General features: G+C 40.9%; 1 protein-coding gene across 10 annotated transcripts in view; it reads right to left on the bottom strand.

Moving 5' to 3' along the window:
• The window catches only part of GRIP1 (glutamate receptor interacting protein 1), a 327,461-nt gene that overhangs the window by 2,040 nt on the left and 307,820 nt on the right, over positions 1-17,601 (bottom strand). For 7 of the 10 annotated variants that reach the window (XM_069773563.1, XM_069773562.1, XM_069773565.1 and 4 more), the window contains 5 exons: positions 15,727-15,880; positions 13,227-13,424; positions 10,721-10,832; positions 7,815-8,048; positions 591-737 (listed from right to left, as the gene is read on the bottom strand). In XM_069773563.1, coding sequence (XP_069629664.1) covers positions 591-737; positions 7,815-8,048; positions 10,721-10,832; positions 13,227-13,424; positions 15,727-15,880 — 845 coding nt within the window. Of the gene's footprint in view, positions 1-590; positions 738-7,814; positions 8,049-10,530; positions 10,576-10,720; positions 10,833-13,226; positions 13,425-15,726; positions 15,881-17,601 lie in introns of those variants that run through there. The other 3 variants (XM_069773571.1, XM_069773572.1, XM_069773570.1) reach the window with 2 other exon arrangements.

Here is a 17,601-nt window from a genome sequence, read left to right as displayed (position 1 = left end):
GGCGCTCAGTCAGTATTACATTATTACAACTACGGCAAGCAACAATTTGGATTAAGCAGAGAAACAATTCTCAAGTCTGTATCAAGAACAGCAAAAATTATGAATCTGTCTGGAAATGCTGTGGGAAATGCCAACTTTCCAGTGAGCATTTGTATGTCTCCTTTGGAGTTGTGAAACACCTAACATTCTGAAACTATTTGTTTCTTCAAATAGGACTTTACAGAAGAACCTAGCCTTAGTGCCACTGCATAAAAGCCCAAGTCACCATGAAGCATGGCCTTTTCTTACCGAGGCTCTAAGCGATTTACATGGCCTGTGGCACAGAGCAATTACGATCATTTGTCCTTCTTCCCATCCCCCTAGACACATCCCTTCCCAGCAGAAATGCAGAAGAACAGTACTGCTCATCATTTAAAATACAGTAAGCAATGTAGATAAGGCTGTTCCAAATAAGTGATGAAAACACTTTGTGTGGTTTCCTACGATGACGCCCGTGTAGCTACACAAACAGCCTGCAGTGTGGTTACAAATCTTTCTACAAAATAATCAGTGTCACATCCCGTCACGCTAAGCCTGTGTGGTGCCATTACCTGTAGAAGTCTGTCGTATGGTTTTAAACCTCCCAGATCGCCAGGGCCAGCTGGTCGAATGTTTTTAACATACACTCCTTTTTCCAATAAGCCATCTGAGACACTGAACCCAAAGTCTTCTCCATCAGAGTCCTTGTACAAAGTTACCTGTGGAGGTGATGTAACATGATGAGAAGGGGGAAAAAAAAAGTTTGTCCACATTTCTACATGCATTAGACAGGCTTCCTTCCTGGTTTTGGTGCTTTTTTTTTCCACGGTAGAGAGATCACTTACCTACTATTTGGTACTTACAGTATTAAGAGTTGTTCCCATTTTGACCTTATATTCTCAGAAGCCACCTTATTCTTCAGTAACAAACAGCCCTTTTCACTTCTGCTTGTCAGCTGGAAATTTGTGGTATTTATCCCACCTTTCGTGGTGTCATTTTTTTCAGTCTTAGTTTTTTGTTCCCTGTTCTCTAGTTGCCAGGATCTGAGTACAAATTAGGTTTAGTTTTGCTTCAGGGATGAAGACCTGGCCTCAACCAAGCAATTGGTGTCATGTCTTCCAAAACTTCCAGAGGGCATCAACACCACCAGCACTGTAAGCCCCAGCCAGCCTGGTTTTGGCCAGGCAATGGTCCACCCTGTAAAGCCTAATCTCAAATGTGCTCAGTGTAAGAGTTGTAATGAAACCTTTTCAGAAAGTACTAAGGTGGCTCCTTCTGAAAGAGCTTGCAGTGGTCTTACATAGCCAAGAGACTGTTGTTCAAAAGCAGGAAATAAATACAAGTTAATAAAACTATTAGGAGAAGTTTTTTCAGGTGTTCAGAGAACAAGTCCTCACGGGTAGTTTTGTGAATTCAGTTATTGGATAGAAAAAGGTTCAGAAACTTCTTTGTAGGTATGTGGCATGCTTAGGTTTTTATTTTTGTGAGGTTCTTATTTTTTCTTGCTTCTTTCTCACATCAGGAGTGCAGACCTATGCAAGTAAATTGTGTGAGTCAATGGTGTGACATCTGACTGATGCTGGCACAAAATGTTTGCAGATACAGTCACACAGTCAAAATTGTGCTTTCACTGCTATATTTTATATCACTTTGGGTTCAAAATACTGGTTTTATCATACCTCAGCTGATAAAATGACAACATTAAGAGTGCACTGTAATTTTATAACGGCTTGGTACTAGTAATGCTCCATGTGCCGCACCCTTGTGCGTGCCAGCCACTGAGTTCCTTTCTGGTGTTTCTGAATTACAGCATCACTCAAATTGAAGGGGACTTTAGAAAGTCTCTGGTCCAACCTCCTGCCCAAGGCAGGCCACGACCAAATACAGATCAGGCTGCTGAGGCCTTGGTCAGTATTTCATAGAAGAATGCCAAGGCGCAGCAGTGCTGGGGCACCATGCTGGTTGGTGCTGCCTGCAGAAAGCTTCTGTGATCCTGCCTTAACTGCTGTTGTGAAAAGGTAAGGTGGGACAGAGAAGGTTGTCTCAAAACAGGAGCGAAGGATTTGGTGAGATCAACAAAGAGCACAGACACTTGGTTTGAGTTTTTTTCCTGCTCTCTGCAGTTTTCTTGACTTTACTTGGCTTTAGTGCCATATCAACAGTGCTTTAACCGGAATTAAAACAGACTCACTAGTAAGTTTGGTAGCTATCCTGGGCAACAGCCGGGAGGAGTAAGATACAATGCCAGGTGCTGCAGCATTAGCACTGTTTTATCTGCAGACGTGGACAGTGCATCGCTGGGCTGCTGTGACAATGTCTGTCTGTCTCATGCTGTGGGAAGCACAAATGCCCCCAACACAGTATTTGTCCCTTACTTTACACCCGTTCCTCCTCTTCCCTTGTTTTTCTCCCTCTGTACAGTAGAGCAAAGCAGAGAGCCACACCTGAAGTCCCATTAACTAAGCTGAAGGCTTTCTCCCTGCCAGTGACTGATTCTCATATTTGGGCATGAGCTGCCATTGTAAACTTCCCAGTGGCTGCTGTGTTTAAGGTCCTTGTCTTCTTTTCTCCCATCTTCCCCCAAAGTAACTTGCGGCTGAACCTGTCATACTGCCCTCCGTCTCAGTGTGAATTTCAGGAGTCAAAGGGCATTTCAGCTACTGACAAACCTATCTGCAAATTAAAAATAATCCATTTTAGAATGATTTTAATTTATATCAACAGCTGCTGTACCTGCAGGACTCTGGGAAACTTCTAATAATTTGTTATCAACAGAGGCTTTTATGTGTGATATCACAGCATGTCTAACATGGCTTTGATCTGAGGTGTGTTTGAAGCTGCTATGAAAGACTGCCATAAGACTACCTACCATTCTAGCAAGACTGAAAAAGTTAATAAAGGAGGGAAATATATTTTATTGACAGATTTGTGTGTATTTCCTGGCAAGAATGAAAAATAATTAGCACAGGACAAAGACACAAATTATCTTCAAATGAGATAACTTTTTTCCCACACCATCACAAAGGATAGGAGTGCTTCATGTTAACTGCTTCTTAAAGAAGCCTTGAAAAGTAAAGGTAAAAATGTGATACAGTGCCTAAGAGGAGAAGACTGGCTTAAAATACTATGCATTGTTCTAGCACAGATGGCACAATTTTTAAAAGGAACATTCCCGTTCCACTTACTCTTTTTCTTTCCCCCTTCCTCTTCCTTCAGGCACTGGAGTTATGTGGAGCTGGATCCAACCTCAGGTGAACTACAAAGACATACTGAACGGGACTCTCTGAAGTCATCTAGACTGTAAGCTTGCCCTAAGGCAGAATCAGCTGCATCTAACCCATTTCTGGGAGACATTTATCTGTCCTGCTTTTTAAAATCTCCAGTTATGGAGACTCCACAGTCTATTAAAGTAATCCCTTCCAGTGCTTCAGATGTTTTCCTTGGGTCTAAACTAAATCGCCCTTGCTGAGAGTTAAGCCTGCTGCTATCCACAGAGAACAAGATCACTTTATTCTCTCCTTCTCTGCAGCAATGTGAAACAAGGCTTGTTTTTCTCTGGACTCTGTTCAGTAGGTTAACACCCTTCTTTAATTTTCAGAACCCAAACTGGACAGTCTATTACAGTCCAGACTTTATCAAAGCCAAGCTAGAGTGGGAAATAATTCTGCATGTACTACAGACGGTGGTCCCATTTGTATGGTCTAGGACAGCGTTGCTTTTTTCCTATTTTTAGTGAGTGGTCTATTAGCAAACAAAATACACAAAAATTCTGTTCTACAGATTATAGGAAGTGCCAGTCCACATTAGCTCACCTTATCTTGTATCTTGTCTGTAATAATGCCCAGGGAATGCACATGCTACTTCATGCCCAGCTTGTGAGTCAAAAAATGGGGCATTGCAAATGGTAAGGGACACGAAAGAAGAGATTTACTGTAGACGTGAGAAACTGCATTCACAAGACAGTGGGAAGTACTGCAATAGTGGGGCATGGAGAGAAGCAGAACTTGAGAATGATTGTCCAAAGTCTTTTCTTGCTCCCCTAGTTGTTCAGGTTGGACTTTCCTGATTTATATGGACTAGACATTCTGGAAGGGAACTGTCACTACCATGCCATCAGAACTTGTATATAAAGATGTATAAAAATATTTTCTCATTTCCCTGGTTCTTCAGATCTACATAGCATAGAAGATTTTAAAAAACTGTTTTCCTTATGGCTGTCTTCTCGTGACTTTTGCTTTATTTAACAGGAGCTTGGAAATTAAAGCAACTGATACTTATTCACTTAAGAGATGAGGCCGCGATTTAACTTTGTTGCAGGTTTGACAGCTGTCACATTTTTTAGGTACAAGTCATCTGCAGAGAACTTTCTTTTGTATTATAGGTTATAATTCAGGGGCTACTTCTTTTTAGGGCACCATATATTCTTCAAAGGGAATCTCAGAGTAAAAACCCTGCTCTCCGAAATACCCAGATTTTTGTTTAATAACGGGTATGGACAAAGCCTTACCACATGGTTTTCTCATCTTCACTTGCCAGTAGCCCTGTCTGACGGGTATGAGATTGCAGGCAATTCATGCAATACCTAAATCATGCTGTTCTATCTGCACTTCTGATCACAACTGTTTGGAAGGTTTGATCTCAATAGCAAAATCTCCATTATGGGCAATTTGTTAGACTTTTAAATTTACATCAGGAGCCTAAGGGAAAAAGAAAGCTGAAATAGAAATTTAATTCCTATTTCATAAGCAATTAAATAGTTAGAAATTTTAAACAGGCTTACAAGTTTTGAGCCTGTTTCTATGCCTCTCCTCCCACTCAAATCTATGGAAAATGCTTAATTTAAATTCATACATCTTGCACAGATCAGCTACTGTGGTATTTTAACCGACTGTGATTTTAGGCTAATGACTACTTGCAATAATAATATTGAAAAATTATCTGATGTCTAGTGCATATTTTTGCTCTCAGAGGAATGCGTGCTCTATGAAACTTTAAAAAAATGGTCCGCTATTTTAGAAAAATATTAATCTATATGCTTACCTAGGTAGATAAAATCAATTAAAAGCATTAATTAAATTTGGGTACAGATATAGCAATATGCTATCCAGTTAAATTAAATGTTACTTATTAAACCATCAGGAACAAATGTTTGAAGAGATTTGTACGACACTTATCTCAATTGTAGCTTCCTCAGGATGAAGACAGTTCAAGTACGTGTTTGGTGAATGTAATGCAGTGAAGTAAGAAAGAGCAGTGAAGAATTCAGGTTAACTTGCTGCAAAGTTTGCAGCATTCAACAAAATAATCCTCAGGGCTGTGTTACCTTTCTGACAGGTGTATATCTGAGAAGGACAAGCTACTAATGTCATCTGTTCCCCATGCCGTTCCGTTAGACTTACTCATCTGTGTTTGTAGCCCAAGCAGTTTTTGTCCAGTCTTTCTCTTACCCTATAGAGATTCTTTGGTAGAATCATATATTCTTGCTCTCTTACAATCAGATTATGAAAAACCAGTGGAACATTGACCTTAGCTGGTCCATTTTCTGCCATCAAACTTAAGGTCTGAACCCTGATCTATAGGGTACATAGGCCCCGACTCAACAGGCGTGCAGACTCATCGCACCGAGGCAGTGAATAGGCACCCGACCTGTCCTGCTGAAGAAACTGGGAAAGCTCAGCAGCATGCAGTCAAGTACATCCTTAAAAGTCTTTAAGTCTTAGGCAAGCTATGTCTTAGCTTGTATTTCAGAGACAGTTTATACAATCACAGTTTTCCAAACCAGTTCTTATTTCACTGGTTGTCCCGTCAGTGGCCCAGCTGATGAAGACATTTGCCTGCAGAGGGCAGAGCACATTTGCCAGTAAGGCCTGTTATGAAAAATATTAAATCAAGGCATTTCTCTGACAGTGAAGTGAAGTCATACCTGTGGCATTGCAGCTCTTCTGGAAAACTACCATTGGACAAGCTGTCCATGAGAAATAGCAACTGAACAGCTTATTAGTGTTAAACTAGAGATCTAATACAAAAATGAAGGAGGAGAGAGAAAGTAACAGGCACACTGCTCCACAAGAACCACTAAGAAAACTAACAAGTAAGAACTTGCTGAGATGGGCATGAATACAAAAGCAGCCCATGATGCTTGGGTTAACCTGCAGGTGTCATCATAGGGGTACAAGAACACTTCGGTGAATCAGACTGTAAGATCCAGTCAATGGTTTCTATTTTTCTTAAACGACTGTAAGGATTTGCAAAATCCTTAGTGCATGTTCAACTTTCAGATTCTTCGAAAGGAAATGACTCTTTTCTGGATGTCAGAATAGACAGTATAAGCAAACTCAACATCACTTCAGCAGACAATGCAAAAGTGGGTATGCTATCTGAACAAAAACTGGAAATTACTAAAATTGAAGGTCACAGCAATCTTAAAAAAACCAGACAACTAAAGAGACAGAAAGCTCAAGGACAGGGTATTTTTTACTGCCCAGGACTCTTAAGAGCTAGCAGCTATCACAGAATACCGACTCATTAATAGAAATCTGACGACTCCTTTCTAGGAAAGGATTTATTTTATCAATCATGAAAGGCTAGTTTTACAATCCATAGGAGAAAACTGTGCCTTTGCTGAATGTGAGCACACCATGAAGTGCCTACTGCCATAGTTTTGTTTTATATCTTGCATTTACTTGCCACTCAGGAAAACTGAGCGCAGTAACTAACTCATTAATCATGTCACGTCAAGCTGGAAATATGAACAGCTTAAAACTATCACAACACATCCTACTGATTGTTTACATTGGCAATGGATTGATTTTCCAGATACAAGATCCACACTCTACTGCCTTCTACAAACATTCATTTAGCCCACACTCAGTGAGTCCTTACCTCACTGAATTAAAACTGTATGAACTACAAACTAAACTCAGTCAAACCTACAGAGACTAGAAACCAAACCAACTCTCCTGAGAATGACAACATGTGACCTCTTAGTGACAATTCTCCGCTCTTCTGCCTCCTCTCTGGGAAGATCTCAAACCTTTAAGAGGATGATGGGTACAGGAGATGGGAGGCTCATTCCCATCAATCAGAACAGCATTATAATATCCACCAAAGTTCTGGAAACCAGTTGCTATTATTGCCTCACTGGACTTGAGACTTAAGCTGGTAGCGTGTTTGCTCTGCCTGTCTGAAGATACTTTATCCAGTACTTCCTTGGCGTGCAGAGCCACCTTCATATCACCAGGTGATTTCAACAGTCTTGAGCAGTGAAAAATTCCACAGACTGAGGATTACTTACCCTTTTTAGAGCAAAGGAATTAAAAGAGAAGAGAAGCAATAGCTAATTTGAAATAACATTCTCTATTATGTACATCGAGTCTCATGTATTTGATTCAAAATGAGTGTTAATTTAAAAAAGGACCAATGGGAAGCCCAAACCCTCTGGAGTAATTTCCTAAAGAAATATATTTTCTAGAAACTAAACTTTGCTTTTTTAATGAACACATTTTGCAGAGATGAGTTATTGGTATTGTCAATTCAAATTACCAGTGGAACCTCCCTGCAAAAGAGCAGTCCCTTTTGAGGATTTATTGTAAAACGAAATGGTAGACAAAGATGCATCTTATTGGTTTGTTTCCCCCACAAGGATATATCATTAATGTGTTTGTAAGAACTAATATGCATGGCCCCCAAATTACATCTGTGGAGTCATTATAAAAAGTGCTTACTCTATTGCCATATAATTAGATTCACTATGCTGAATATATTATTCCAAAGCTGTCAGAAAAAAAATTACAGACCTTGTGTAACTCCACAGGAGTTGGTGACATGATTTCTTTCATTTCTTGCTTAATTTTTCTCAGAACCATGGACTTTCTCCCCACATCCGATGGCAATGTGTTACTACGAGTAGCTTGACTGTAATGTGGCCGTACAGTACTTCTTTCCTGGAAGCTGGCTTGTCTTCCCAGCTGATTACGAGGTTGTGGGTTTTCATGATTCAAACTCATTGTACTTCCTGACATAATTGTGGCCTAGAGCATTAAGGAACAGGTTAATTTTTTAACACAGAATGTGGGTTAAGTAAGTGGTTAATTCATAGCAGTAGGAAAAACATTTCTACTCTTTGTTAAAACACAATCGCTCAGGGCACAGCAAAAGGCAAGAGGGTAGATGTTCAATCTGCTTGCAAGTCACTATAAAATAAAGGACCACAACAAAACACAACAACAATAACAGAACCCTATGGGCAAAAGTTTTCAGACAGCACTTCAAACTAAAATACTGAGCACTAGAATGGCTATGCTTGTAAGTTAGTCCCCTGGCAGACTGAAGAGTGTGTAGTATCATGGGTTATTTTAAAAATATTTTACATGTAAATAAAATGACATTTAAGTTGTGGCATAATTGCATTTGTTGGAATTGGAGCTATAGGAATGCATTTACAATTCAGACGGTGCGTGCCAGGTAAAAAAATGTGAGTCACCAGAATACGTAGGCAGCTCTAGAGTCAGCACTGGCAGAGAGCGTGCCCAGATACCACCCCAGGCCGGGGAAAGCTCAGTGCAGGTAAGCTCGCTGCCTGGAGAGAAACTTTGCATAACACGCATATTGCAAGAGTAACTGCCTTAGCTTAGCGCTAATACTTCAGAAGTACAAGTCCCTGCCTCACTGCTGTTCTTAATCTCAGTAAAAGAAGCTAGCCTTTTATGTTAGATGCAAGAATACAGGGAGGGTGAAATCCTGAAAGAGGATGACGGAGTCATCTCGTCCACTGGATGGAACAGACTGACATGAACCCCCCCCCGTGCACAGCGAGGAGCCTCCCCCCTTGTGAAAAGCTTTCTGCTTCGGGGAACAGGAGGCAAACGCGCTTCGGCGCAGCCACCCTACAGAGGTGCCACTGCTGGGATAGGGTACGCTGAATTTCCTATTTATTCTCCCCGGTGCTGACGGACACGTGAAAAGGGAAATTAAAAGGCCATAACCTGAACTCTGACTGGGACAGGATGCAGGCAGCCTGCCTGAAAATGAGAAATTAAAATGAAGGGGGAAAAAATAAGGGGAAAACAGGCAACTAAACGTTCACTTCTGACTCTGGTGAGCATGTCTGTCACCCTTCTTTCTCCCAGCTCCAGCACTACTTTCATTACGAGATAATATACTGTAGCCTTAACAGTCTCTCTTGTGCTCAGTAATGACTGATATTACTGCCTGATGGAGCAAAAGCATCCAGAGCACTTGGCAAACAACAGTTTTCTTTGCTCTTTGGCTGAAGACCTTGAAATGAAAAACGATAAGGAGTCCTTGACTACGCAATGGCACTTCATAAAATAGAGGCATCGCCATTCTCAGCATCCTGACATACTGAATGAGTCTTGCTTTCATTTCAGAGCTGTGGGTTGTGCAACAAGGCGATGCTATAAATGATACAGCATCTACAGTTCTGAATTTCACTTTTGTGAAAGGCTGAGGAAAATTCAACATGTTGAAGTAACTGAATTCTGGTCAGCATGAACGATCTATTTCCATTTCAGAATTATCCATTTCCATATCCTTTCATTGTGCTCTGAATATTGAAAATTGCAAGAGAAGCCTGCAGTACTGAACCATATCTAACTATGGAATTAAACCAGTATAACGTTTTCTCCTGCATTTCTCTGGTTTGCAATAACAAATACATGAGAATCACATTTTGCTACCCATACATGCAATACAAAAGCCATAAATCTGAGGAAGTAAATTAATCTGAACTGAAAAACTTTCACCCAGTTATGCCATTCACATTCCTCCTGGCTGCTAAAGGACTTTATATAACATAAAAATGAAAATGAGATTCTGCCAGTTTCGCAGCTCCAGGAATTTAAAAGAACATAAAAGAAAATATTTTAGGACCTTTCATTCCATAGCTTTAAGTGGCAGTATAATCTTAATTGTTCTGATTAGACAACTTAGAGAAAAGGTGATTAGAAAAATAAAGACTCAAAGTTACTCTGTCTCTGTTCCCTTCCGCCTCTACCCCCCTTTCCCTCCCCCCAGAATCTAACACAAAGCATGGTTAGATTTGCAATTAACTTCAGGATGAAATGTGAAAATTTGTTACATAGGGAAGAAATTGCTGTATAACGAACATTTCTCACATTGGCAGCTTTTTTGCAGAGTGGTAAGATTATAGGTAAACATTTTGAAAAGCTGATTTTCTTTTATGTTCATCTTAATCAAATTAAGTTTCAATTTAAAAGACAACCTACAACATGCTAAGAAAAGCTGCATAAAGCGTCTGTCAGAGAATGGGATGCATTGCTGCAGGAGGGTTATGCCCGCTTCAGAAGTTCTGTGCCATTTGCTGCCTGTGCAAACAGCACCAATGGTTATGCACAGCAGAAGCTGCAAGTCAAAAGCTCTGGGGTGAACATGTTTATAGAATTTTGGTTGCATTGTACAAAAGAAAACAGCTCTGGCTAGGGGCGGGGAGGCAGCTGCACAAGCAAAAATATAAAGGTAAAGGGTAGGTACCAAGAGAGTCATGTTTCTCAAACACAGACGCCTGTCAGCCTTGTCCTGTGGAGAGGGGTTAAAGCTTTTAAATGAATTGGTGTGATTAGTGCAACTTAAAAGAAAAAAAGGAGAAAATAAAATGAATGTAAACCAAACCAAAATCATTATATTTCTCTATAATTGGAAAGAAAGGTTAAGATTGTTCTACCTCTAGTTCCCTCAGAATTCCTGACTGGCCACAGGTCTCTAAATCCTCCAGAGCCTGAGACCAGAAATTTTCCTCCTGGTCAGCCTCGGTGTTATCATGGGTACCTGTGAAGCTAGATTTACAATGAGAGGTTAAAAAACACGTGGACTTTTTTCCCCTCGAAAAATATATTTTACACATGTGCCTTGCCACAGATTGCAACTTGAATGACAGAACGTTACGGTAGGTAGGCAGGAGAGTGGGGAAGAGTTGCTGATCAGGAGAGGCTGGATGGACATGCAGAGCACATGACAGACAAGTCTTCTCATAGCCTGGCAGTCGCTAGCAGCTGGCAGGATCTGAGTAGCGAGTTATTCAGTAAGGATTCCGAGAACAATTCAATACACATTTTTACTGGATTGAAACTGGGATGTCCCTATGAAAATTAATGAACAACCAGTAGCTGTATGCAGAGCTGCACTGTGCAACAAGTATTTGCAATAAAACCTTTCAACCTCACAGACTTCTCCCAGGGAATACGAAAAGAGCCCTCATTTTTGCAAACAGCATTTTGCAGAAGAGGGATGGTGGTGTTTTTTACCTGATTCCTTCAGCCTAAGCTGCATTTATCAGTATCAGTTTAAGCCCACCTGACTGCCATCATATAAACTGCTCCAGTCATTTCATACACAAACACAGAGAAACTTTCAGGGATGCAACTGTCTTGCATGAAGACTCGGGTCTCTGGTGTTTCATAAACACACCGAAACCTTATTACTAGCACTCTGGAGCAAGATGCTGATGACAGTGATGCTTAGGGAAGTTGCCCAGCAAGAAAGGTCTGATAAAAAACGCCAACTCTGGACTGCAGCAACACAGCCCAAAGCAACACCATTCCAGTGTATGTGTGCGTGGGGAGGAAGCAGGAGTTTTCTGCTGTCTTAGCAGGGGGAATCAGCTCAATGGAGGTTCACACAAGCGTCAGAGCTGCTGCACGGGAGGGGGCTGATTATGTGAAAGACAGGGGAAGGATGAGGAAGGAAAGGATGAGAATTTGCTCTTTTGGTGGCAGCAAGCTGTTACTTTGGAGCAGCTGCCCACCGACTGCAGCTAGTGGTGCTTAACAGCACATAAACAGAGCAAACACTATTATGGAAGCATCTGAGGCCTTGCTTGACAAACAATGTATTACTGAGAATAGCGTGAATGTAACACTGTTAACAGAATAGCTTTTAAATAGGAGAATTGCCCAGCACAACGGACGACAGCTTGAATGCTTCACACACATGATACTCTGCCTCAGAGATGCTTTCTTACAGTTACGATCAGTCAAGCAGACAATGGTCAGCCATTTCAATCTCTTATTGCAATGATTCTCCATCTAGCATCAGTGTCTCTTCTAAGATATTGCAATAGATACAGCAATGGTGAGAATACCTACTCAGATCACAGATGCAATTCCTCCCAGGCAAGATAAGAAAGTATTTAAAACATGATTTTAGAAAGATCCTTGACTTCTTTTCAATAAACCTAAATAGTTGTTTTAATAGCCAACATTGAACATAGACGAATTCATCCATTAAAATACCTTTCTTTATATTCCATACCAATATTATAATATAAAATAGGACTTGAGTTAATGAACAGGATTATTTGAGGCAATCGTCTGTGATGGGAAACACTAGATTTCCTAGGACTGGAGATCCATTTCTGCTCTGACTTCTGTGAAATCTGACATCATGATGCCTATATGTCTGGACATCTTTTTAGCTGAAGCAACTCAATTCCTTTTTCTGCCCTCACCTTCTCTTTTGCCTTTTCTCTGAGTCTTGTCTCCTGGTGTGTGAAACGCTGGACTTCTGCATCTCCATTACAGCCACGTGAATAAACTGGTTTGTAGCTGAGCTACTGCACCAGAAAAAAAGACGTACCAAAATAATTTCTTGTTTAGATGGCTTTTTTTTCTGAAACCTGAGAGATTGATTTTATGTCATGTGAAATATTGTTTGACCTATAATGAATATATTTGGTTTTCTGATGCTTATTCAAAGAGCCATCAGAAATTTAGATGCATACAAATGCTGAAGGAGAGGTAGTGGGACAGATACGAAAACACAGGTGCCTATTACTTGGTTCTTATTGCCATATGAGAGACAAAATTTTTTTTTTTTTTTTTAAATTCAGGAGGTGATAGGATGTTCTAGGATCTAGCAGACTCATTCCTGTACTTATTGTTTTAATGTGCAAAAAATTTTCCCTGGAGTAGGAACTATAACAGACTTGTCACACCTGCCAGTGATAGGTAGACACCAAGCTACAGAGCGATTTAAACTCTGGTTTCATTCACTTGCCAACTGAAATTTCGTTGTCGCTCAATGCGTGTTAATGATGTGTTTTCTGCTTTTACCCTGTTTTTCTCCTTTTTCTCATTTCAACTGTTTTTCCTTTTTTCCCTCTTCCCCCCGCCCCTCCGACCCCCACCTCAGCCCAGCTGGATCTCACTCCTGTGCACCTGTCGTTCTCCTACCTGGAAGTGTTCCACTCTTCCAGCTCTCCCCCACCTTTCCTTTGCCCACCAGAGGCACCCTTCCACATCTTGCCCTCTTTCTTCATGCTCCTGATGTCTCCCCCTGCTCTTTCTACAGAAGTTTGCTTTAACTGGTTTTCTCGGTTCTCTCCCAATGTCTCAGTCTCCTTCTGTTGCCACATATTCTTGGAAGCTGTGCTACACAAAATAAAGGTAAGAAAAAATTACTTTTTAGTGTTAGAGAAGGTGGTAAGTTGCTTAGGTAGAGGCAGAGAAGAGGTGGTTTTCTGGGGATCCCTGTAACAGACTGGAAGAACAGACATGCCCTTCTCAAATACGCCAGCACTTGGTATAGGAACACCATCAGGTGGGGCATAATCCATTTTACAGATATGGGGTTAAAATAGTCGTTATTTTAATTTGTGCCATGTATCTCAGGTTTAAGTCACATTGACAAGTAGAACAAGACTCTTTACTGTGCATACTTTCTGTTGAATGGTGCTTTAAAATTGTAGCAGAATACATGCTTTTCATTTAGAAGATTCTGTATTTTACAATCCAGCTTCCTGGTTCACTGCTCATCAACTTTTTCAGCTTATTACTTATGTAACTGTGTCCTGGTTTCGGCTGGAATGAAGTTAATTTTCTTCCTAGTAGCTGGTATAGTGCTGTGTTTTGGATTTAGAATGAGAATAATGTTGATAACACACTGATGTTTCAGTTGTTGCTAAGCAGTGTTTATATTAAGTCAAGGATTTTTCAGCTTCTCACACTGCCCTGCCAGCAGAGGCTGGGGGTGCACAAGAAGTGGGGAGGGGACACAGCTGGCCCGAACGAGCCAAAGGGATATTCCAGACCATATGACGTCATGGCCAGTATATAAACTGGAGAAGTTGGCTGGGGGACACTGTGGCTCGGGGATTGGCTGGGCACTGGTCAGCGAGTGGCGAGTAACTGCATTGTGCATCACTTGTTTTGTATACTCTGTTATTATTATGTTCCCATCCTTTTCTGTCCTGTTAAACTGTCTTTATCTCAGCCCATGAGTTTTACTTTATTTTTCCGATCCTCTCTCCCATCACACTGGGGGTGGGAGCGGGGGGGAGTGAGCAAATGGCTGGATGGTGCTTAGATGCCGGCTGGGGTTAAACCACAACAAGCTGCAAAACAGTAGGTGTTCTGGAATCTATGGCTGCATCTCATCTGAGAAACAAAATATGGGCTTTAACTGTGGTAAAGATGCTGCTATGAAATGAAAGGAATTAACTTACCAAGAATGGGACATATGAAGAAAACTACGGTCATTTCCCTTATTAAATATTGTCCACTGACTAGCCTATGAAAACTTCCAGTATGCTTCTGGCTAGTAGGTACCAAAGGAGCTGGATATGGACTAGGAGTTCATACTTGCCCAGATCTTTGCTATCATCTTGCCAGACTTGTCTCCAGACAAAATGCCACTGAGCAATCTGCTGTATCAGAGGATTTTTCATTCAGATTCTGAAAAGCAGCATTGGCATCTAAGCTTTCCCTTGATTTGTATTTCAAAGGTAACAGACTGGATCTTATGGATTTACTTATGCAGTATGTTTATACAGGGACCAGAAAGGTTTTCTTTAGTACTAAACTTGAATTTCTCACAAGAAAGTGTATTTCTGATGAAGGACATGCGTGCCTGCAAGCCCTGAGGATGGGTACAAAGAGCACAGAAATCTTTGTAACTGTGATGTCTGTCTTCCCTTGTCTGAGGAAGAACTGTTCTTTGGCAGGAATCACCCAAGTCTCTGCAGTGGTTCCACTGCTGGATCATCCTTAGAATACAGAATAAAAGACTTTTGGGTCTTTCACTGTCTCCAAGCACTGTCAGCTAAGCATTCTTCCCTCAGGAAGTTCTTTTGTCTGCAGAGAAATTCATTGAAAAGGAGATTTAATTCTCAGAAGAAGAGGAATGAACACATGGCAAACTACCATAGCTTTGGACAAGACATTTCTACCTGGATCACTCTGTTCTCCTACTGAATCACTGCAGATGTCTCAAGCATTTATGGAAGACGACTGTAATTTCTGCTTCTTTGCCCAAACCAAAAAGAGTAATTTTCATGGAAGACAAAAGACTAACATGCCAGTTGTCTTTAGCCACTTTATTTGTAGGTTTATTTCTGTGGAGTAGAAAACAGGAGGTTTTTTTCTGAAGCTTACCCAGGGGAATGCCCTAATTTTTTTGTTTGTTTATTCTTAATAATAAATGCTGTGGGTTTTTTGTCTGAAGTAACTCAAAATAAATATATATGTCTTGGTTTTGGCATCATAATCTTCCATAAATGTCACTAATCTACCCTAATAAGTTTCATGAAGTATAAATACTATATCTCATATTTATAGGAAGAGCTGTTGCAGCTGCATTGGAAAAACATAATTTCATTTGAGACAGTAACTGTTCATTTTTGAGGCACTGCTGCAGCTGCAAATCAGAAACACAGAAACTCATATGGGAACTTACCTGCTTGGTGGAGGTCGGTCCCATTCGTCTTCGCTCAGCCCTGTATCGTGAAATGGGTGGTTTCGTGGTTTGCTTGGAGGGGACAAACTAGTCTGTTTGGGACTCCTCCATTCATAGGTATTGAAGTTGTATCCCGAAGCCTGATAGGTGTGTCCTAAAAAGAAAAATTATATATTTACAGCACTGCATATGTTGTAATGACAGAAAAGCACATTTCTGAAGCTGGGTTCTCTAGAACTTGGCTGTGGACTCATGATTGCTACCTTTTTTCGCAGTAGTAGTCAGATTATTGATGACCTAAATTATACCTGGAATAAGGTATGCTTTAGAGCTTCTCCTGTGAAAGTCCATTGAAAGCAAAATCTTAAATATATTTAACACTGTTCTCCTACTGTTTATGTCTCAGCTGCTTCTAATGTTTAGTTCTAGACACCTTCACAATTTAATCACTGTCCAATGTGACACCACACATTGAACAGTAGTGAATAAATTATGTTATGGATGTGTTAAACATGTGCCAATGTGGTCATGTGCGACACGCCCAAAATTAAACCTAAGCTATTAAGAAAACTGCACTTCCGACCTCTTGAAAAAAGAGTTTTCAAGGATGCATTAAAAAAAACCATCAACTTGACTTTTCAGATGACTAGCAAGAAAGTTTTTTCTTTCTCCTGGTAACTTTCTCAAATTTGGAAGCAATGCAGCCAAAAATTAGTGACATATTAGTGTCAATTATGCACAATACTACCAGTCTACAGAATGGCTACCTAGATGCAGAAGTTGGCACGGTACAGAGGCTCTCGAGTGAGCATTAACTGGAGGAATGCCAGAAGAGGAAGGAGGGCGGCTGTCTCTTTCTCGGCACCGCCGAGGCAAGGACTCATCAATACAAAGGTGACCCTGCGCTGTCACAGCCCTGCACAGCCCCGCAGAAAGGCCAGCACGGGAATCTCCATACCCGTGCCCCTTGGTGGAAGGGGGACTGGCACTCAGCAGAGCTCCTGCTTTCTGCTAGGGCTCCGAGAGCTGACGAACGGCCTGTCTCACGATGGGCACACGTGCCCGGGACCAATATACGCCCTTGGAAAGCTCACCTTGCAGAAAGTGATTCCTCTATCAGCCATTTCCAAATATCTCAAGGCTGCCTAAGTGGCATCAGACAGCCTTTATATCTGAAGAGTTTATTTCTGGGTGCTTTTATCATACAAGCAATGTTGATATTAGTTCAACAGTATTTCTTTAACTGAATTACGTGTAATTTGAATTCCAAGTAGGAACCAGACAGTCTGGCTTCCAAGTGATGTATCAAGAAGAACACGTGGATCGACTTGTCACAGTCTGATGCTGATCTGGTAAGCAAAATCCATTATGGTAGAGCTGATATATATATATATTTCATCTTGACATATTCCTTTTCTAGCTCTACAGTTGGTGTTTTCTGATGTGCATATTGGATTAGGAAGTTCTATTTTGTTGATGACTAACAAATATCACTGCTGTCACCTCTCAAAAGAGGGCAATTTGCTTCCATAAATCAGTCTAGACCTGTCTCCCTCAAATCCCACGTAACCACAGAGCCGTGTGCGTTTTCTAGCTAATTGGCAGACATTAACATACTCCCAGATTCTAGAAAGGGTTTTGGTTGTGAAAATGTGACTGCTGTGTGGGGAAGGCTCCGGATTAGTAAGGCAGACACATTAGACAAAGGTACAAAATGGGGTATTAATTCAAGGAGAGAAAAGACTGCTCACCAGCATTATATTAGTAACTAATAGGATAAAGCATTATCTGGTGCTCCAGAAACATTCCCCAAACTCCTCAATATGCTTGGCCTGTGCTTATGCCAAGAATGGTTTGGAGAGAAGCCAAACTCCA

The sequence above is a fragment of the Haliaeetus albicilla genome, chromosome 28 (assembly GCF_947461875.1).
Source record: "Haliaeetus albicilla chromosome 28, bHalAlb1.1, whole genome shotgun sequence".
Taxonomy (NCBI): Eukaryota; Metazoa; Chordata; class Aves; order Accipitriformes; family Accipitridae; genus Haliaeetus; species Haliaeetus albicilla.
The sequence above is the reverse complement of the archived record's forward strand: the minus strand, read 5'-3'. Positions and strand labels throughout refer to the sequence as shown.